Consider the following 17,878-nt stretch of genomic DNA (forward strand, 5'->3'; position numbering starts at 1 on the left):
CAATGGCAATGGCAACATGCATTGATAAAAAAATTAGAAAACAAGAAGAAAAGCATATCTGCTTTTGAACATGAACATGTGCACATCAATTTTGGAGCTTCCAGAAATAACAAGAGTAGGTTTTAAGCAGTTATGTATGTAGAAAGTAGAAGTCATATCAATTTATGCATTGATGTTAATATAATATCATCTAAATCTGCATATTAATGAGGCCTGAGAACATTTAGATTACACAAGTCGGAATGAGATCAGAATTACATAAGAATTATAGAAAAAGTGGTATTGGACCACCAAAAAAAGAAGGAAACCTAAAGGACATTAGTGAGAGCTGAGTGTAGAATGTAGCATGTGTACTAAGCTTTCTAGGATACATAGATTCCAATGGACAGAAAAGATGGGCATGGTATGACAGAGAGAGACAGAAATGGGTTCACAAAGGAAGTTTAGTGCAACACCTAGGTCAGCACTGGCATTGAAGATAGGACAGCTGTCACTGGCAACTATGAGGGAGAAATTTCCATAGTGTTCAAGAAGTCCTAGTCAGATTTCAATGGGCTAAGGGATGTGTGAAGAAGTAAAAGTGGACAGTAACGTTGTTCCTTTAAGAAGTTTGTGAGTAAAGGGGACTGCCCAGGGGAAAATGTTTCTATAATAGAGAAGGATTAAGTATATATTTGTAGAGTAAGAGGCCAGGATACTGTGGAGAGGAGCACTGAAGACCCAAGAGCAGGGGGATCATGGGTGGATCAAGGTCTTAGAGGAGGCTGGCTAGGGGAGGATTAAGAGCACAAGTGAAGGGGTTAACCTTTGAAAGAAGGAGGGTTGCCTCCAGGGAGAACAGCTGAAACTAAGAAATTATGAAGTAGAGAGAAGAAGTTGAGATTGTTCAAATAAGAAAAAGAACTTGAACACAAAACATCTGGTCAACTCAGTCTCATATTCAACCAACCAGATGTTAATTCTACATGGCATCACCACATGTGTTCATATTAACATTTTCCACTGAACTTATGATTGTTTCCAAATTACTTAGATATAGCCATGGTGAAAGGAATTAAGTCAATTATTTGAATATTTTATTACTTTAGTCTAAAATTATAAACATGTCACCTAATTTGGAAAAAAAAAGTGTCATATGAAATTGTAAGGCTGACCTAAATAAAATAATGAACAAGATGTAGGAAACTTACATGAATCACATAAAATAACATAAACTAGCTTTTCTGCTACCATGTTTATTTTCTAATTAGCATTTGTGGCTAAGTTGAAAGAATTTAAATGACAATAAAGTAATGATTTATCCGTTGGCACAATTATTCTTCCTTGGTTGACATGGATTTCAAAGTTTATTATTGAGATTATAACTATATCCTACAATCTGATTGTGTCTAAGAAGGAGGATTTGACTATTTAATGCTATTTTATGATACATAGAGTCCAATCAGCCTACAGAAACATCTTTAGAGTTGTTATAAAGTTATGCTGAAGCACTAGTATAACAAAGCATCATGCACTACTAAGGTCAATTCTCTAATTCATAAATTTAAGGCCATGCTTATTTGAAGGTTTACAACTATTATAAAAGCAACACATTTGCTACCACCTAAGTATAATAACTAATTAGTCCTCATAGCATTTTTATGAGCCAAATTAAGATTAAAGATAGGACTGAAGTACATGCTTACATGCCTTTCTTTTGTACACTCTGAAAACCTGCAGTGTACACTGCACAGATACATTCACACAACCCTACCAGGCAAAAAGCTCTGCTGTCCCTTATAAGATCGATTCACTGGATAAAGGAATGATTGGAAAAAGGAAAAATCTAATATATTATGCAACAATAGAGGCAGATTAATCAATGCCTATTAGACTGACCCAAGTAATTATCAAAACAGAACACTGTAGTTTCATTGCTTTATGAGAACATTTGCTTTATTATGACTCCTAAGTAGTACATGTAACTGGTACCTCACTACTATCAAAGTAAATGACATATAGACATAATAAGATAAGATAATTTACGTGCAATTAGCCATAATAAAGTAGAAATTAATTCTGGATTTGGAGACAGAAGAACTGAGTTCTAGACACAACTGTTTATTATTTTTGAAATTTTAGGTGAATTACTTAATGTCATTGAACCTTATTTTTCATTTATAAAATGGTGATACAGTACTACATCATAGAAGTCATTGTGGTACCATTGATACAAGAAGGCAAAATTCCTTTGTAAATCATGTAACATTCATAAATGTAAGGTGGTATTATAAGAATAATTATCATTGTTGGAAACTGGGTAGTCACATGTGCCTTGTCCTTAAGTCTTCTTTGGTGAAAAGATCTAGTACAAGAGTAAAAGTAAGGTGCCTTCTTTTTTGAAGTGCTGGTGAAAAGAAATTCTTGGTTGCCTAAAATATGCAAGTAGCTGTACCAATAAATTTCAAATATCCCTTCAATTTAAACTTAAGATCATATCAATTCAACTAGCACTAAACACCATTGTGTGTCAGGTACCATGAGGGACACAAACATGAATCAGTTGGATGTAATCTCTACTCTGTAAGGCTTATATATCTGAACAATTACCTGCCTGGCCAAAGAATGGGAGTTCTGATGTGAACAATGGAGTCTAAAGAAAAATAATACCTTTCTGATTATATGATACAATATGAGAGACCTATTACGTATTTTGAATGACCATAGACTTTCATTAGAACTTAAGCCATCTGGATGCTGTGAGGAAAATTGTATATCAGTTCTTCAAAATTTTTGCCAGGGGCTTATGTAATGTTTGTGAGCATCAGAGAAAATCAAACTGCCTGCCACCTTGAATATGGATAAATTGGGTTGTCAATGTTTTCCTCAGATATAAATTATCTCATATAATTATATTGATTGAATTTTTCCATGTCTTAACCCCCTAGGGCCTTCCCTCCCCTTGGATGTCTTTCCTCTCCCCAGAACTTGATTCATTTCTGACTCTCAGTAGTCTCTTCAGTCTTCAAAACCTAGTTTAAATCCCACAGTCTTCAAGATTTTTTTATCATCCCAAATATAAGGGATTTTGTCCTTATATTTGTCCCCCTAAACATTTAAAGCATTAACTCTATGCTTAGAATTATAATTATAATTAAGTTTGTCTTCATTTCTTGCCCGTAAGAGGAGATATCACACACTCCCTAGAGGCAAGAACCATATCTTATAGTTCTTTCTGCAAACTCTTTACTAATGTTCTGTCCTGTGTTTCAACAAGACAAGTGAAAAACTACTCCTTTTTTCCTCAGAAATGAGAACCTACCCTCTTTTCCTTAGAAAGTTTATGTACACTTGAGACTAGAAAATGGATAAGTTTGTAAATGAATTGCAGCTTCTCACTTTCATTCCATTTTATGTGAGCCTTTTTTGGGTAGTTTAATTGTTAAGAATACATTCTTTGAAGGCAATAATAGTGACATTATCGTTTCTTACTATAAGAACTTTAGTTTCTTAAATATATAAATCAGTTTATGGTTTTTCCATTTTAACTCATGTGAAACACAAAATATTTTAATTTTATAAGATTTTATCTACTAATGTTCACAAATAGACATTAAACTTAAAACATTTCTGTACCTTTTAAACAAACTTATTTCTCTCTGGCTAACAAATGAATGTTCAAGTCCAAGAAAAAACTTTAAGTCATATGAATGTTGTAGAATTTATACACATATGATTAATTACTGATATGTTCTACTTTTCCCAATCTGAATTATATGAAATCTGAAAGAGGAAAATCACAACTTACTTAAATTTGATGATGATAACATCCAACGTTTCCAAAACCGGTAAAAATACTGAACTAATAATATTTCATATTATATTACATCTTAATAGCTATTTCTACACTAAGAAATTTATTGCTGCCTATTAGCAATTCTGAATTTTCTAGAAAAAATAAAATAGGTACTTTTGACTATTGAGAAGTAAATATTTGTATATGTTCTTTCCATTTAAAAAAAGTATGACTTTATAACTTACAACCTCAGATTCTTGGTATGCCAAACTGCAATGAAGGAAATACAGTGATGACATAATCATGTGTAACAGTCATACAATCTCATAAAACAGCTGGACAACTTTGTAACTAAGTCACCTATCCTTATATAGGAAAATTCCTATCTACACAATGAAGGAATGCCCCAAATGAAAACCCAAGGGATGCATAAATAGGCATTCTCTAGAGCTTAATGGAATTGTAAAGTAATCCTTCTAAAACACTCAGCAAGTAGATGCTTCGATATCAGAGTTCTGAACAAGTTTTCAGCCTCTGAATTTGTTTTGAGAACTTGGAGAGGACTCAAAGAAGAGCAATATAAATGAACCATGTGTTACAAAATAGTCCCTTAAGAGGGAAGGAATGAAAACATTGAAAATTAGCCTTGTGTGTGATGCTTAAGGAAGTTTAGCCTTTATAAGGGGTGAAATTTGAGTCATGCAGTCTATGAACAATAGAAGGCAATACATCTCAGCTGCCTTCTATGAAGGCAAAGCAAGGGGAAGTGTAGCTTTTCCTTGCACTGTATATCTTTCTAGCAGGTTCCAGGAAGGAAAGACTAGATCCGCATTCTTTCACCAATGTAAGCTCAGAACCTAGCAAAGTGCCTGGGCCATAGTGATGCTCAACAAATGCTTGCTGAGTAAAAGGATAAGCTCTAGACTAGACTGCATTCATTTCAGTGACTTACTGAATGCTACCTCTTATTCATCCTTTAGCAAAACAGAAACATTTTAGGAACTTCTATGAAAATTATACAGTAAACTACAGCTTCTATTTGTAACTGCACAAGTTTTAAGTCAAACAAAACACAAAATCTTAACATGATAATGCCTAGTGCTACAGAAGATATTGGAAAATATGCAGAATACACAGAGAAAACGATGATTGAACATAATTTGTAGTATATCTCAAGATCCCTAAAAATGAACAAGTAATTTTATTTCTAAAAATCAATTATATGAAAATAATCCTAAATACAGAAAAAATCAACTTTCTCGTATATTGTAGTGTTATTTATAAAGATCAAAATCGGCTGGGTGCAGTGGCTCACGTGTGTAATCCTAGCACTTTGGGAGGCCGAGGCGGGTGGATCACCTGAGGTCAGGAGTTTGAGACCAGCCTGGTTAACATGGTGAAACCCTGTCTCTACTAAAAATACAAAAATTAGCCAGGCGTGGTGGTGCGTGCCTGTAATCATAGCTACTTAGGAGGCTGAGGCAGGAGAATCGTTTGAAACCAGGAGGTGGAGGTTGCAGTGAATCGAGACGGTGCCACTGCACTCTAGCCTGGGGAACAGAATGAGACTCCGTCTCAGATAATAATAATAATAATAATAATCTGAAAATAGTGTAAAGATCCGTGTAGAAAAGGTAGTCCCATGGGATAAATCATTCAACAGTAGAAAACACAAGTTAAAAATCATGCTACAACACATATAACAGTTTTGTCCATATTTAGGATTATTTTCAAGGGAACTGTTAAAGTCCAGAGTTCAAATATTTCTGAAAAACATTACACAGCTTCCAAATTTATAGTTTGGGTTTCCTACTTGCTAAAGATTATTATGCTATCCCATAAATACTGAAGAAATGGACATGAATTTAAAGCCAACAAAACTCATAAAACCCCTCAGCCTGCGCCACCTGTAAGTGTACAATGACGTTGTAAGGAACACGGCTGTGCTTTGGTCAAGGATAGGCCGAGGTAAACATTCAGAGTGACTCAGTGAGTTTAGAGCATAGGCATATAACTCCACTTGTTATCACAGCCATGTAGCCATAACGTGGGAAGGCCATCCCTTGACCCTACGCCACTATTGTCTGTGAAAGGTATAATTGCCCTGCTGACACTGTACAAGTGCACTTGCACCCAGAGAAAGACAGAGTCAAAGCTGTCCATCTTTGCAGATGAACAGCGGGGAGCCAGGACACAGCTCAGCTCACTCATGCCCAGGGAAAGAGTTAAGCTGCTGCCCCTGATGGGAGAGCTGTCCATGCAGCTGTGTGTGGGAGCCACTGGATGAAGCAGCCAAGACAAGGTGAACAGTGTGGGAGACCTAGTGTGTGTAAGCTGCCGATGAGAGAGCTGCTGAATAAAACTACCTTTCACCTGCCTACAGCCCTCCAAGTGTTCTTTTAGCTCTCTGCTCACCCACCCACTCCCTTCAGACCTCAGCATGAGCTGGAACCTGACCCCAGCATAACATCTGGCGTAGTCATGGACCTGACAATTGGCATAGTTGGCAGGATATGGTGAGTGGGTCTTTGGCCCCTGAAGGCTTCTGGGTTGGCTATGTGGCTGCAGCATGGGCTGTGGTACCTGGTGTTAGCGGTGCTGCCTGGATGGGCCCCAGTGGAAATGTGGGAGGCAGTTGATGCGTCTCCTGCGAGTGTGGAGAAAGCACCGAGGCAGCTGGAAGCACGCAGCACCGAGAAGGAACGCACCTTCACCAGCAGAGTTGGATAGGCATTTCTGACTGCACTGTGTGAAATACATACTCAGTCCCAGAGATAAGGGACCTCCCAGTGCAAGCCGTGTGCCTGGGGACCCAAATGCACAGCTTGAAGCAAAACCTGGGGGTGAGGGACATCCAGGTACAAGCAGGGCACTTGGAAGCCCAGATAAACAGCCTGGAACAGGAGTTAGCAACAGCTGTTAGTGCGACCTTGAGCCCGTCCTCCAGGCTGGACAGTCCCATTTGGTCTGATCCTGAGGAAGAGGGGGCTCCACCACTGCGGGCTCACCCTATGATCTATCAGAAGGTACAACATGACCATCCAATGGGAACCCAGTGGAGAGGCCTGGGGCCCCCCACAGTGGTGGAACACACCTCTTACAGTGCTCACACACCCACTGAGTTGTTAGAGTCAGGTAAACAGTGTCAGCAGCACCCAGTGCCCCTCCCTGCCTGGCTACTCCATCTTTGGCACAAGGGGGCTGGCAGCATTTCTTGCTCCACCTCCGAGACGGAAAAGCTAGGCTTTTATCACAACTCACCCCTCCCTTCGTCAGCGGCTGTAGCTGTGCCAATAGTTGGCACAAGGGCATGGTGAACACACATTAATTGAGTGGCTAATGGCAGCCATACGGACTGTTTGGAATGATGCTGGAGAGATACTAGAAACTATGAGTAAAGGGTGATCATATACTCATTTTGTGCAAATACTCTGGAAGATGGGTATAGAGCAGACCATTTGACTTGAATACCTGGGGGCCAGATGATGAACGCTTTCCCTCCCATATGAGGGATCTTGTGCTGGGCTCAGTGCCCACGAGTGCTTTTGGCTCTCTGGCTGCTGTTCTCACCCCATATGTAGGGTGCTGCCTACATGAAGTGACTACTGCTATGGCAGCCCTCGGGGAGGCAGAAGGCTCTCAGTTTGCCTTCTTGGGAGGTTGACAATGGACTTTCACAGTGTTGCTGCAGGGCTATATGCATAGCCCCACCACGCGTCATGATCTTATTAATGATGTTATGTTAACCTCTGATTCTCTTGCAGATTTAGAAGCAGCAGCGCTCCTCTTGCCTAGGATTGGGATGATGTTGCTGAGGCAGTCTTTCTGGTAGCCAAGTAGGCTAGTTAGCAGGCACAAGCCCTACAGGTAATTGACCAGAGGTGCCCATTTAAGCTAGATGTGCATGTGACCACAGAGAGTTTCAGTTAGGGCCTATGGCAGTGCACAGGGCACCTGAGAATGCCAGTAGGCTTTTGGTCCCAACTATGGAAGGGAGCTGAGCTCTGGTATTCCTTGATAGAAAGGCAGTTAGTAATAGCAGGATGGGTGCATTCACGGATAACAACCCCCCGGATTGGGAAGCAGTTGTAAGTGTATATGCTGCCCTTCAGGCTCATAAAAGCATGGCAGAATGGGCTATAGTCATCATGCAGAGTATACCCAACAGCGAGGTAGGTACACTCATGGGTAACGACCCCTTGGATAGGGAAGGTGCAGACATCCACTTTAGCGAAGTGGGGCCCCTACTTGCAGCAGTGAAGTATGCTGATCACAAGTTCCTTAGCAGCAGATTTACAAGAGGTCTTGAAGCCTATCGTCCTAATGCAAGATAAGGCCATGGAGCCTGAGGCACCCCCGCCATTCCTGAGGGGGCATGGTATACAGATAGGTCTAGCCAGAGGACTGCTGCTGTCTTGATTGCTGCTGCAGTCTAGCCTAACACTGACACCATATGGTTTAAAACCAGGTATAGATAAAGTAGTTAATAAACTGAACTCAAGGCAGTGTAGATAGTGCTCACCAAGGAGGTGACACCTGTGGTAATCTGCACTGATGCTGGGCAGTTTATCAAGGCTTAACCTTGTGGTTCATTACCTCAAAGTTACATAATTAGCTAGTTAGTCACTGACCCATGTAGGGCCAGGCCATGTGGCCAGATCTATGAGAGGAAGGATGACCTTCTGCAACCAGGTAAAGGAATGAACAGTAATCTGTTATTGCCTGCCCCAACACCCCTAAAGGTATGGAAACGACAACAAAAAAAACCTGGTGTTGGCCATGAACCCTCCAAGCCCCTCACTGCAGATGGTTGGCTATTGTGGCCCCCTGTGGGGAGAGTCTGCAGTGTAATTTACAAGTTACTCCTTGGATATTTAGAATGTGGCCTCTACAATTAATCGTTGGCAGGGGAATGGCCGGGGAAGGGACCATCCTCCAGGGAACACATATGCTGTCTGTGTGGCCTCTCATAAGCTTCCCTATAACTTTAGCATGGGTTCAGGACACAAAAGAACCATGGGCAACTGATAAGGTGTGATACCATTGCCCAGGGCAGAAGCCCTTGGTTACTGCATTGTTATCCAGAGATAAAAGGTGACTTGAATTTTGCCTGAGACTCACGATTTACCCTTGTTAGTACCTGTGTCGTGGACCTGACAGATGTCTATCTGGAAGGCCCCTGCAAAAGCAGTCTTTTATTTATTTATTTATTTATTTATTTATTTATTTATTTATTATTATTATACTTTAAGTTGTAGGGTACATGTGCATAACGTGCAGGTTTGTTACATATGTATACTTGTGCCATGTTGCTGTGCTGCACCCATCAACTCGTCATTTACATCAGGTATAACTCCCAATGCAATCCCTCCCCCCTCCCCCCTCCCCCCTCCCCATGATAGGCCCCGGTGTGTGATGTTCCCCTTCCTGAGTCCGAGTGATCTCATTGTTCAGTTCCCACCTATGAGTGAGAACATGCGGTGTTTGGTTTTCTGTTCTTGTGATAGTTTGCTAAGAATGATGGATTCCAGCTGCATCCAAGTCCCTACAAAGGACTCAAACTCATCCTTTTTTATGGCTGCATAGTATTCCATGGTGTCAGACACATGAAAAAATGCTCATCATCACTGGCCATCAGAGAAATGCAAATCAAAACCACCATGAGATACCATCTCACACCAGTTAGAATGGCAATCATTAAAAAGTCAGGAAACAACAGGTGCTGGAGAGGATGTGGAGAAATAGGAACACTTTTACACTGTTGGTGGGATTGTAAACTAGTTCAACCATTATGGAAAACAGTATGGCGATTCCTCAAGGATCTAGAACTAGATGTACCATATGACCCAGCCATCCCATTACTGGGTATATACCCAAAGGATTACAAATTATGCTGCTATAAAGACACATGCACACGTATGTTTATTGCAGCACTATTCACAATAGCAAAGACTTGGAATCAACCCAAATGTCCATCAGTGACAGATTGGATTAAGAAAAGCAGTCTTTGGGAGTTTTACATTAAGCAAGGCCCAAGGCATTGAATATGCCTAACAGGTATCAGACCAACATACTTATTAGGTCTCTCCTCTCATGAATCTCACCTGAGTTATGCCAGAACAATAAAAGCAAGCTCAGGCACAGAAAGCATCCACATTTTCCATATAAAATAGCATCTGCCTTTTCCCATGCTGACTCTGCAAAGCAGCTTATTTACAAATATATAAATAGCTGCAACTTTACTCCAGCCTCATTGAAAAATCAAAATGGCATCATGCAAGAGAAGCATCCTAGCATACTTGGCTCAACAAGTGAAATGTAAGTGGAAATGAGCCAAGCTACTTGACACTCGCAGGGCAGCTCAACCAGATACCCCCAGTTTCCTATAGTGGAGGTACCAGAGTTCTGCTCCACAGAACCAGAGAATTCACTTACATTCATTACCCATGGATTGGGCAGTGATTTCGAACCCAAAATTCAGAAAACAAATTCCAAGTCATGCCTAATATTTATAATCACATGAATTCAAAAAGAAATAGCATTGTCTAAACGTGGCAGCAAGTTTTCCAATGTAGCTACTTAAAATTAGCTAAGTCTTCTCACATGCAGTCCAGTGAATTTTAAAAGGTTTCACTCCAATCCTTTTGCCATCTGGCCAGAATTACAGGGGTTTAAATCCAAAAGAAGGTGGGGAGAGAAAATGCATCTTAATTTTTAAACAGAATGTATTGCCTTTCTTAAATTTATTAATTAAAGTTATCTACTACTAGTTAAGAAACATCTAAATATATACATGTAAGAAATATTGCGCTTTTCATCTTTCCTTTATGGCATATGCATACCTAAGCATGGAACTGCTGTGCCCTGAGAGTTTAATGCCTGCTTATGAGACCACCTGAACAGCAGCCGCTGTAGCACAGGTCTGTACAGTTACATCTGCTGAAGTGTCCCACCTAACAATCATCCATTATATCCCCTGATTTGAAATTCCTTCCTTCCTTAATATTCTTGTTTCTTACCAAGTATTGAGCAGTTTACTTTTAAGGAACCATTTCGGTCATTAAATGAAAATTACCAAAAGTATCACAAAATAGGTTTAAAAGAAACTTTTCTCAAGGAAAAAGTATAGGTTATGAACCTCATTTACCCAGAACATCTGAGGAAGGGCAATGAGATGATTAATGCTTTTTCCCTTTAAGAATTCAAATTTTGAGGTTCTTCACAATCTTGTCTGTCTTAAATATTAGGCTACCGCCCAGGAAGTGAGAACATAAATACATATTTTCACACAAAAACATATGTGTTGCATATTAAGTAGAATTTTGATGGGTTTTTATTGCAGTATATTCATACATGAGAACATTCATCTTGGACTCCAGGAATAATTATCCTGACCATATGTGCTACCTGTCTGCCTGATAACTCAGGTTTCTGAATTACTATCAAGTCATCCTTTAATTATTGTCAACTATGTGGGAAATCACTGTTGCCTTGTATGGCTGCTGACCAATTGTCACTATTTGAATGGAAAGTGATTTTTTTTTTTAAACTCTAAGTGTATCTGTAGAAAAAAGAAAGAAAAAATAAAACTTTGGTAAATCTATTTTAAAATTAAATGAGTATCAAGACCAAAAATAAAAGCACAAAAACAGCTTTTTATTTACTATGTACGCTATACAATAGATGAGATGAACACCTAAGAGCTAAATTATTTTATTTTAACTTAAGAGGCATAGAAAATCTAAAAATTTATACAATAAATATCAGTCTTTTGGCTCTGAATCTATATAATGCCTTATGTTTTAATGTTTACATTGAAAAACCTAATATTGGTTATGTCTACTTTAAAAATAAACAATATTTCTTCAGAAATGGGTTTAATTACTATTCTCTAATGATCGTGCCTTTTTTCTGTACATATAAATGGTATTTACACTGTAGAGCAAAGATTAGATTGCAATGATTTTTATAAACAACAAATACATTAACAACACATTTACCACCGCATTCCAGTGAGGAAGATGCTATTGAAAAACTTTATTTTTAAACCAAATTATTTGAAATCTCCTTAGAAAATAATTTATGAAGTATTATTAAACATAAAGAAAATAATTTTTTACTTACATAGTGTCTCTAATAAGAAGTGCACTTCCCAATTTGAAACAGGTTTTATCACTTTCACAAAATGCGCGTCTTAGAGAAAAGCTCTCTCCTAGATCAAAACCTGTCAAATGCAACAAATGATTCAATACAGCAGTTTTGTTAAATTTAATAAACTAATAGAAATGTTGATTTCTAAACAGAATTTTGTGTTGCCCTTATCTATTAATTGATCTACTTCAAACAAAATCTCGCTGCTTGGGATCAGCTAAATTTCTTGATTTTATTTTTCTCCCTTTAGTGTAAAAGAGAATGAAATTCACTTTGCATATAAAACGTGTAGCCATTTTCCTAGAAAAAATTTCGTGAATATATTTCAAAAAAAATCAATTTTAATTTCCTTTGACCTAGGAATTATCTTAAGTAAAAATTAGAGTAACTCACTGCAGCAGCTCTGATGTCTAAAGTAAGAAAATTAGATTAAAAATAGTACAGCCATTCAGTTTAAATCTAAGCAAACAGCCACTCAGTTTAAATCTAAGCAACCTTTTACAAAATCATGCTTTAAAGAAATGTATATTGATGAGAGGAAATGTTTACACATGAATGTAATATAAGAATTATACGTGTTTGTGTGTCACACGCTCATTAGCATTTACATGGGAGAGAAAGAGGAGGAGGAGAAAAAGAAGGAGAAAGAAAGATAAGAAAGATTACCAAAAGGAAAGATAAGAAGGATTGCCAAAATGGTAATCTTGTCTTTATCTGGGTAGTGACATCTTCCTTCTCACAATTTTTTTTCTTCTTCCAAAATTTCTACAATGGTCACAACTTGTATAATTTTAAATAATTTTTTTTTTTTCTCCAAGAAGTTGAGGTATTGTTGATCACAGATTAAACATATAGAACTCTGCTCTCAGAACTTTTTCTACATCATCTACCTTAAATTTTTATGGGCTGGGGGTGGCTCACGCCTGCAATCCCAGCACTGTGGGAGGCCAAGGTAGATGGATCACTTGAGACCAGGAGTTCGAGACCAGCCTGGCCAATGTGGTAAAACCCCATCTCTACTAAAAATACAAAAATTAGCCATGTGCCTGTAGTCCCAGCTACTTGGGAGGCTTAGGCAGGAGAATTGCTTGAACCCAGGAGGCAGAGGTTGCAGCGAGCTGAGATTGCACCACTGCACTCCAGCCTGAGTGATAGTGAGACTGAAAAAAAAAAAAAATTAAAAAGAATTCTTAAAATTTTTATGTTAATGCTATGATCTTAAATTGCAGTATCAAAGATTCACCTATAATGTATTCCATATCTAGCATTTGGTGATAATTTTACATAAAATATTACTTTGCAAAGGATTATATTGCCTACCTGAAACTTCAACTTTGTTTATGTTGTCATAGGTCAGCTGATGTCCCTCTATTCTCAGGATAGGGCATGACTCTTCTATTTAAAAAGACAAAAAGCATAGAAGATTTGCATTATGTTTTCTATCAAATTCTTCAAATGAATTTTAATTACACAGTACAATCAGAAACTTAAGATAAAATGGAAATAAATTAAACCATTTATTAAATTTCTGTAAAATGAGGATAAGAACATTACCCACCTCAGTGTTTTTGTGAGGGTTACCTGTGGTTATTTATGTAGAGTGCTAAGAACACTGCTTGGTTCACAGTGAATACATGTTAGTGTTAGCCATTATTATTATAACTATTATTTGAACACTTTATGTATCCTTGACTTTTGGAAATAAGCTAGTTTTAACATCATTAAACTTTTGTATTCAAAGTAAAACAGTAAAACAAGTGAACTACTAGTGTATTTTATCACAACTTTAATTCAAGTTTTGGTGTTGGGTGATATTAAACTTTAAAAACTAAAGGGAACATATATGGAAGTTACTAAAATAAAATTTAAAAAGCAAAGATCTCTACCATACAAAAGTGGCCTATAATTTAAAAAAAAGAAATAAAATAATTGAGAGAGTTTACTTATGTGCTACGGCACTTAGTGATATTCAAAGAAATAAAAGATAGTCCCAACTCAGTGAATGTACACGTTTAATACTACCACTATACACTGATACAGTAATGGATATGCACATACCAGTTTTTCAACATCTTAGGATATGTTTAAATTGAATCAGGCTAATTCAGTTAATTCAGACAAAATTACAGCCAATTTTTGAATTATGCCAAGATAACTGTACAACTGGACAGTTAAGACCATTAGTTTAACGTTTTAAACTAAATTGATTAAATATTTTGGCATCATTTAATCACAACTTTAATTCTCTATGTCTAAAATTGATGTTTGGGTTTAATAACTTAGAAGTTTTTAATATAGAGAGGAGATAAACTACTTAAAACCAATTTGAAATTGCCGACTCACCAGTTCCCCCTTCATTTAACAAATATATCACAGACCTCAGGTGCGGTGACAGGGTATCATCTTAATATATTTAACCAGAAAATAAATCAGATTCCAAATAATGCTACCACTTAATCAAATTTTAAAATAAGCAGCAAATATACTACAAAAAACATGTTGAACACAATTTGTAAAGTAAGTGAAATTATAGTACTGAGTACTTACAGATATTACTTAGTTAATATGGAAAATTGCTATCTCAGAGATCTTAATACAATTGCAGGCTCTAAATAATAGTAAAATTATTAGAGATTTTGTAGACATTACCAATTAATGATTGGGATTAATAGTCATTTTTATAAAACCCAAACACCTCATCCAAGATCTGGACACTAAAATCTACAAAACATGGCTGACAGAAATTAAAGACCTAAATAACTGAAGGGATAAACAAAATACTTAGAATGCAAGATTTAAAATTGTTAAGATGTTAGTTCTCGGTTTTTATCTCTAGATTCAGAGCAATGCCAATTAAAATCCCAACAGTATGGGGGGTGTGTGTGTGTGTGTGTGTGTGTGTCTATGTGTAAAACTGACATGCTGATTCTCAAAATTATATGAAACTACAGAAAAAAAGCTAAAATAGTAAAAGGCAAAATTAAAGGAGAATAAGCTAGAGAGCGTTAAGCTATCAGATATAGTTTTTTTTTTATAATGTGGTGTTGGTACACACACAGAAAAACGCAAACATAACCCAAAACATATGGTCTCCTTATTTACCACAGAAAAGACACTCGATTCAGTGGGAAATGGATGGTTGTTTTGCTAAACGGTACTGGGTCAATAGAATATCCATGTAGAAAAACACTGAATGTTGAAACTTACTTCACACCATGCACAAAAACTAACTAAAGATAATCATAGAAATAAATATGAAAGGTAAAACAGTAAAGCATCTACAAGACAACAAAGTCTTCATGAACTTGGGATAGCAAAGATGTCTTAAAAAGAACACAGAAACCATTAATCACAAAAGAAAAGATTGCTAAGTTGAACTTCATTAAAATTAAAATCTTTACTCAAAAGACAACACTAAAAGAGTAAAAAGTCAAGCCATAAATTAGGAGAAGGTACTTCCAGTCCAAATATGCAATAAAGTATCATTTCTAGAATATACAATGAACTCTCACAAATCAATAACAAAAAAAGATTGAAAATCTTATTCTAAAAATGTGCAAAAATATTTAAACACTTCAAAAAAGAGAATATCCAAATGTTCAACCCACATATGAGAAGGTGCTCAATATCATTAGTTATCAGGGAAATGCAAAGTGAAACCACAGTGTGATACCACTAAATGGCTAAAATTAAAGCACTGAGGATGCCAAGTGTTGATGAGGATATGGAGCAATAAAAACTATTCTACATTGCTTGTAGGAGTGAAAATTAGTACACTTTAGAAAACAGTTTGGCAGTATTTACTAAAGCTAAATATATATGAACTGTATGACCTGAAAATTCAAGGAACCAAGAGAAAGGAGTGCCAAAAAAATGAGTGTAAATGGCCCTTTTAGACAAGAATATTAATGGCAGCGTTACTCATAATAGTCTAAAACCGGAAACAACCCAAATGTTTATCAACAAGAAGGAGCAAGATAATTAAATTGTGGCATACACAATGAAAAACTGTATAGCAATTAAAAGGAATAAACTATTGACACATGCAACAACTAGATAAATCTCACAGATATAATATTAAATAGAAAAATATCATTCACCCAAAAAATATTAATGAGAGAGTCAAGTGGGAGGGGGTCCCTGGAGAAACTGCAACCAGCCCTTCCACCGAGGTGGAGCCTTGGGAAGTTCACACCCTTTGTGGGGAGGAGCCTGGCCCTTCCTCTCCCTGTGTGGAACCTGGGATTTGAACAGTCTGGAGGGAAGTGCTCTAGCAGGGACTCTGGCCTAGGGGACTCTTTCCCCCTTTCCTTCCTTTTCACCCAATAAAACCCTGTTTTATTCACCATTCAAATTGTCTGCAAGCCTGAATTTTCGTGGCCGTGGGACAAAGAACACCATCTTTAGCTGCACTAAGGAAAAGTCCTGCAACATTTTCAGTGTGCAATGTGGGGGCTCAAGAAGTGGTGAGGGAAATGAGAACACAAAACCTCTCACTGTGGCCTCTAAGCCTTTTCATCCTTGGACTTCTGAGCTTATGGGAAACCTCACCACCACCCACAGTCGCTCCCTGGGGTTGGGAGAATTTTCATGACCTTTTTCTTCCTTTTTCAGGACAGACTGGTGAGCAGCAGCTCCAAGCTGATCTCCACTCCCTGCGCAGGGCTAGGATGCATGGCTCAAAAGTCCCCCACAACCAGCTGACTGGTCCCAGCCACAGAGTGCTGCCACAGCCTTCCTCTTCCCTGGCTAACAGGTTTAACTCTATTGGACAGTAATTAAGCTTAATCTTTTCTTCCTGGTGGAGGAATCAGTTGCATAAGAATAAGAGGTTCTTCCTCAAGCATTAAAAATTTTTTTTTCTTTCCTCCTCTCCACTCCATCAGCAGTTAAGCCTTAAAGATATTTTCCCCCTTTGCTAGGCCAGATCTCCTAACAATCACTGTTCATTTTTTCTGTAAACCTTAATTGTGAAAAAGGATTTGTGGGGCTAGTCTTGGGCTGTAGCCAATCTGGTGTGCTTTGCAAGTCTGTATGGTTTGTGCTGCAAGCCTCCATCTTGTTTTACATCCTGAGGGCATGGCCTGTAACTGCTTGGCAAGGCTTTGTTTAGCAATCCTGCCTTAGGGAATAAGTTTCTTTCCGTTTTGATATCTGCATGTTTTCCCATGCCTGTTCTTTAAAAGGCTCCACCCAGCGACTGGGTTTTCTTCTACATGTCTGTGTACTGTGTGTAATGTCTTTCAAAAGCTCTCTAACTAATTTGGCCTAAAGAAAGATAAGCGCTTGGATCAAATATTTTTTAAAGGGAATATAAAATCTGTGGTACCTTTCAGTTCACATGACTTTAATCTTTGAGAAATAAAAGCCTTAAAGATTATTAGTAAACTGCAGATCAGATGCAAGGTTTGCTAAGTGTTTTAAGGTTACAAACTGCTTTTTGGGTTTTGAGAACTATTTGACTTGCTGGCTTGACAATTGGTAAGGTCTGGGGACATATGGAATAACCAGGCCCTTAATTAAGAAAGCAAACTTTGGCTGCAGTTAGCACAGAAAGCAACTTACCAAGTTTTATCTTAAAGTTAAAAATGCTAGGAATTACTATTATAACACATAATTGAAACTACTGTCTATGAAGAATCAAATTCCATAAAATATTTTCAGAGATTTATTCTGAGTCAAATATGAGTGACCATGGCCTGTGACACAGCCCTCAGGAGGTCCTGACAACATGTGCCCAAGGTGGTAGGGTGCAGCTTGGTTTTATATATTTTTAGAGAGGCATCAGACATCAATCAAATACATTTAAGAAATACATTGATTTGGTTCAGAAAGGTGGGACAACTTAAAGTGGGGGCAGGGGGGCAATGCTTCCAGACTATAGGTAAATTTAAACATTTTCTGGCTGACAATTAGTTGAGTTTATCTGAAGACCTGAGATCAATGGAAAGG

At 37.7% G+C, this 17,878-nt stretch overlaps 1 protein-coding gene across 4 annotated transcripts in view; it reads right to left on the minus strand.

Annotated features, from left to right (window-relative positions):
• COL19A1 (collagen type XIX alpha 1 chain) overlaps positions 1 to 17,878 on the minus strand; it is a 329,196-nt gene that overhangs the window by 285,721 nt on the left and 25,597 nt on the right. For all 4 annotated transcript variants that reach the window (XM_065543865.2, XM_005552609.5, XM_065543866.2 and 1 more), the window contains exons 3-4: positions 13,247 to 13,321; positions 11,900 to 11,999 (exon numbers count right to left, since the gene is read on the minus strand). In XM_065543865.2, coding sequence (XP_065399937.1) covers positions 11,900 to 11,999; positions 13,247 to 13,321 — 175 coding nt within the window. The remainder of the gene's footprint in view (positions 1 to 11,899; positions 12,000 to 13,246; positions 13,322 to 17,878) is intronic.

The sequence above is a fragment of the Macaca fascicularis genome, chromosome 4 (genome assembly GCF_037993035.2).
Source record: "Macaca fascicularis isolate 582-1 chromosome 4, T2T-MFA8v1.1".
In the NCBI taxonomy this organism is placed as follows: Eukaryota; Metazoa; Chordata; class Mammalia; order Primates; family Cercopithecidae; genus Macaca; species Macaca fascicularis.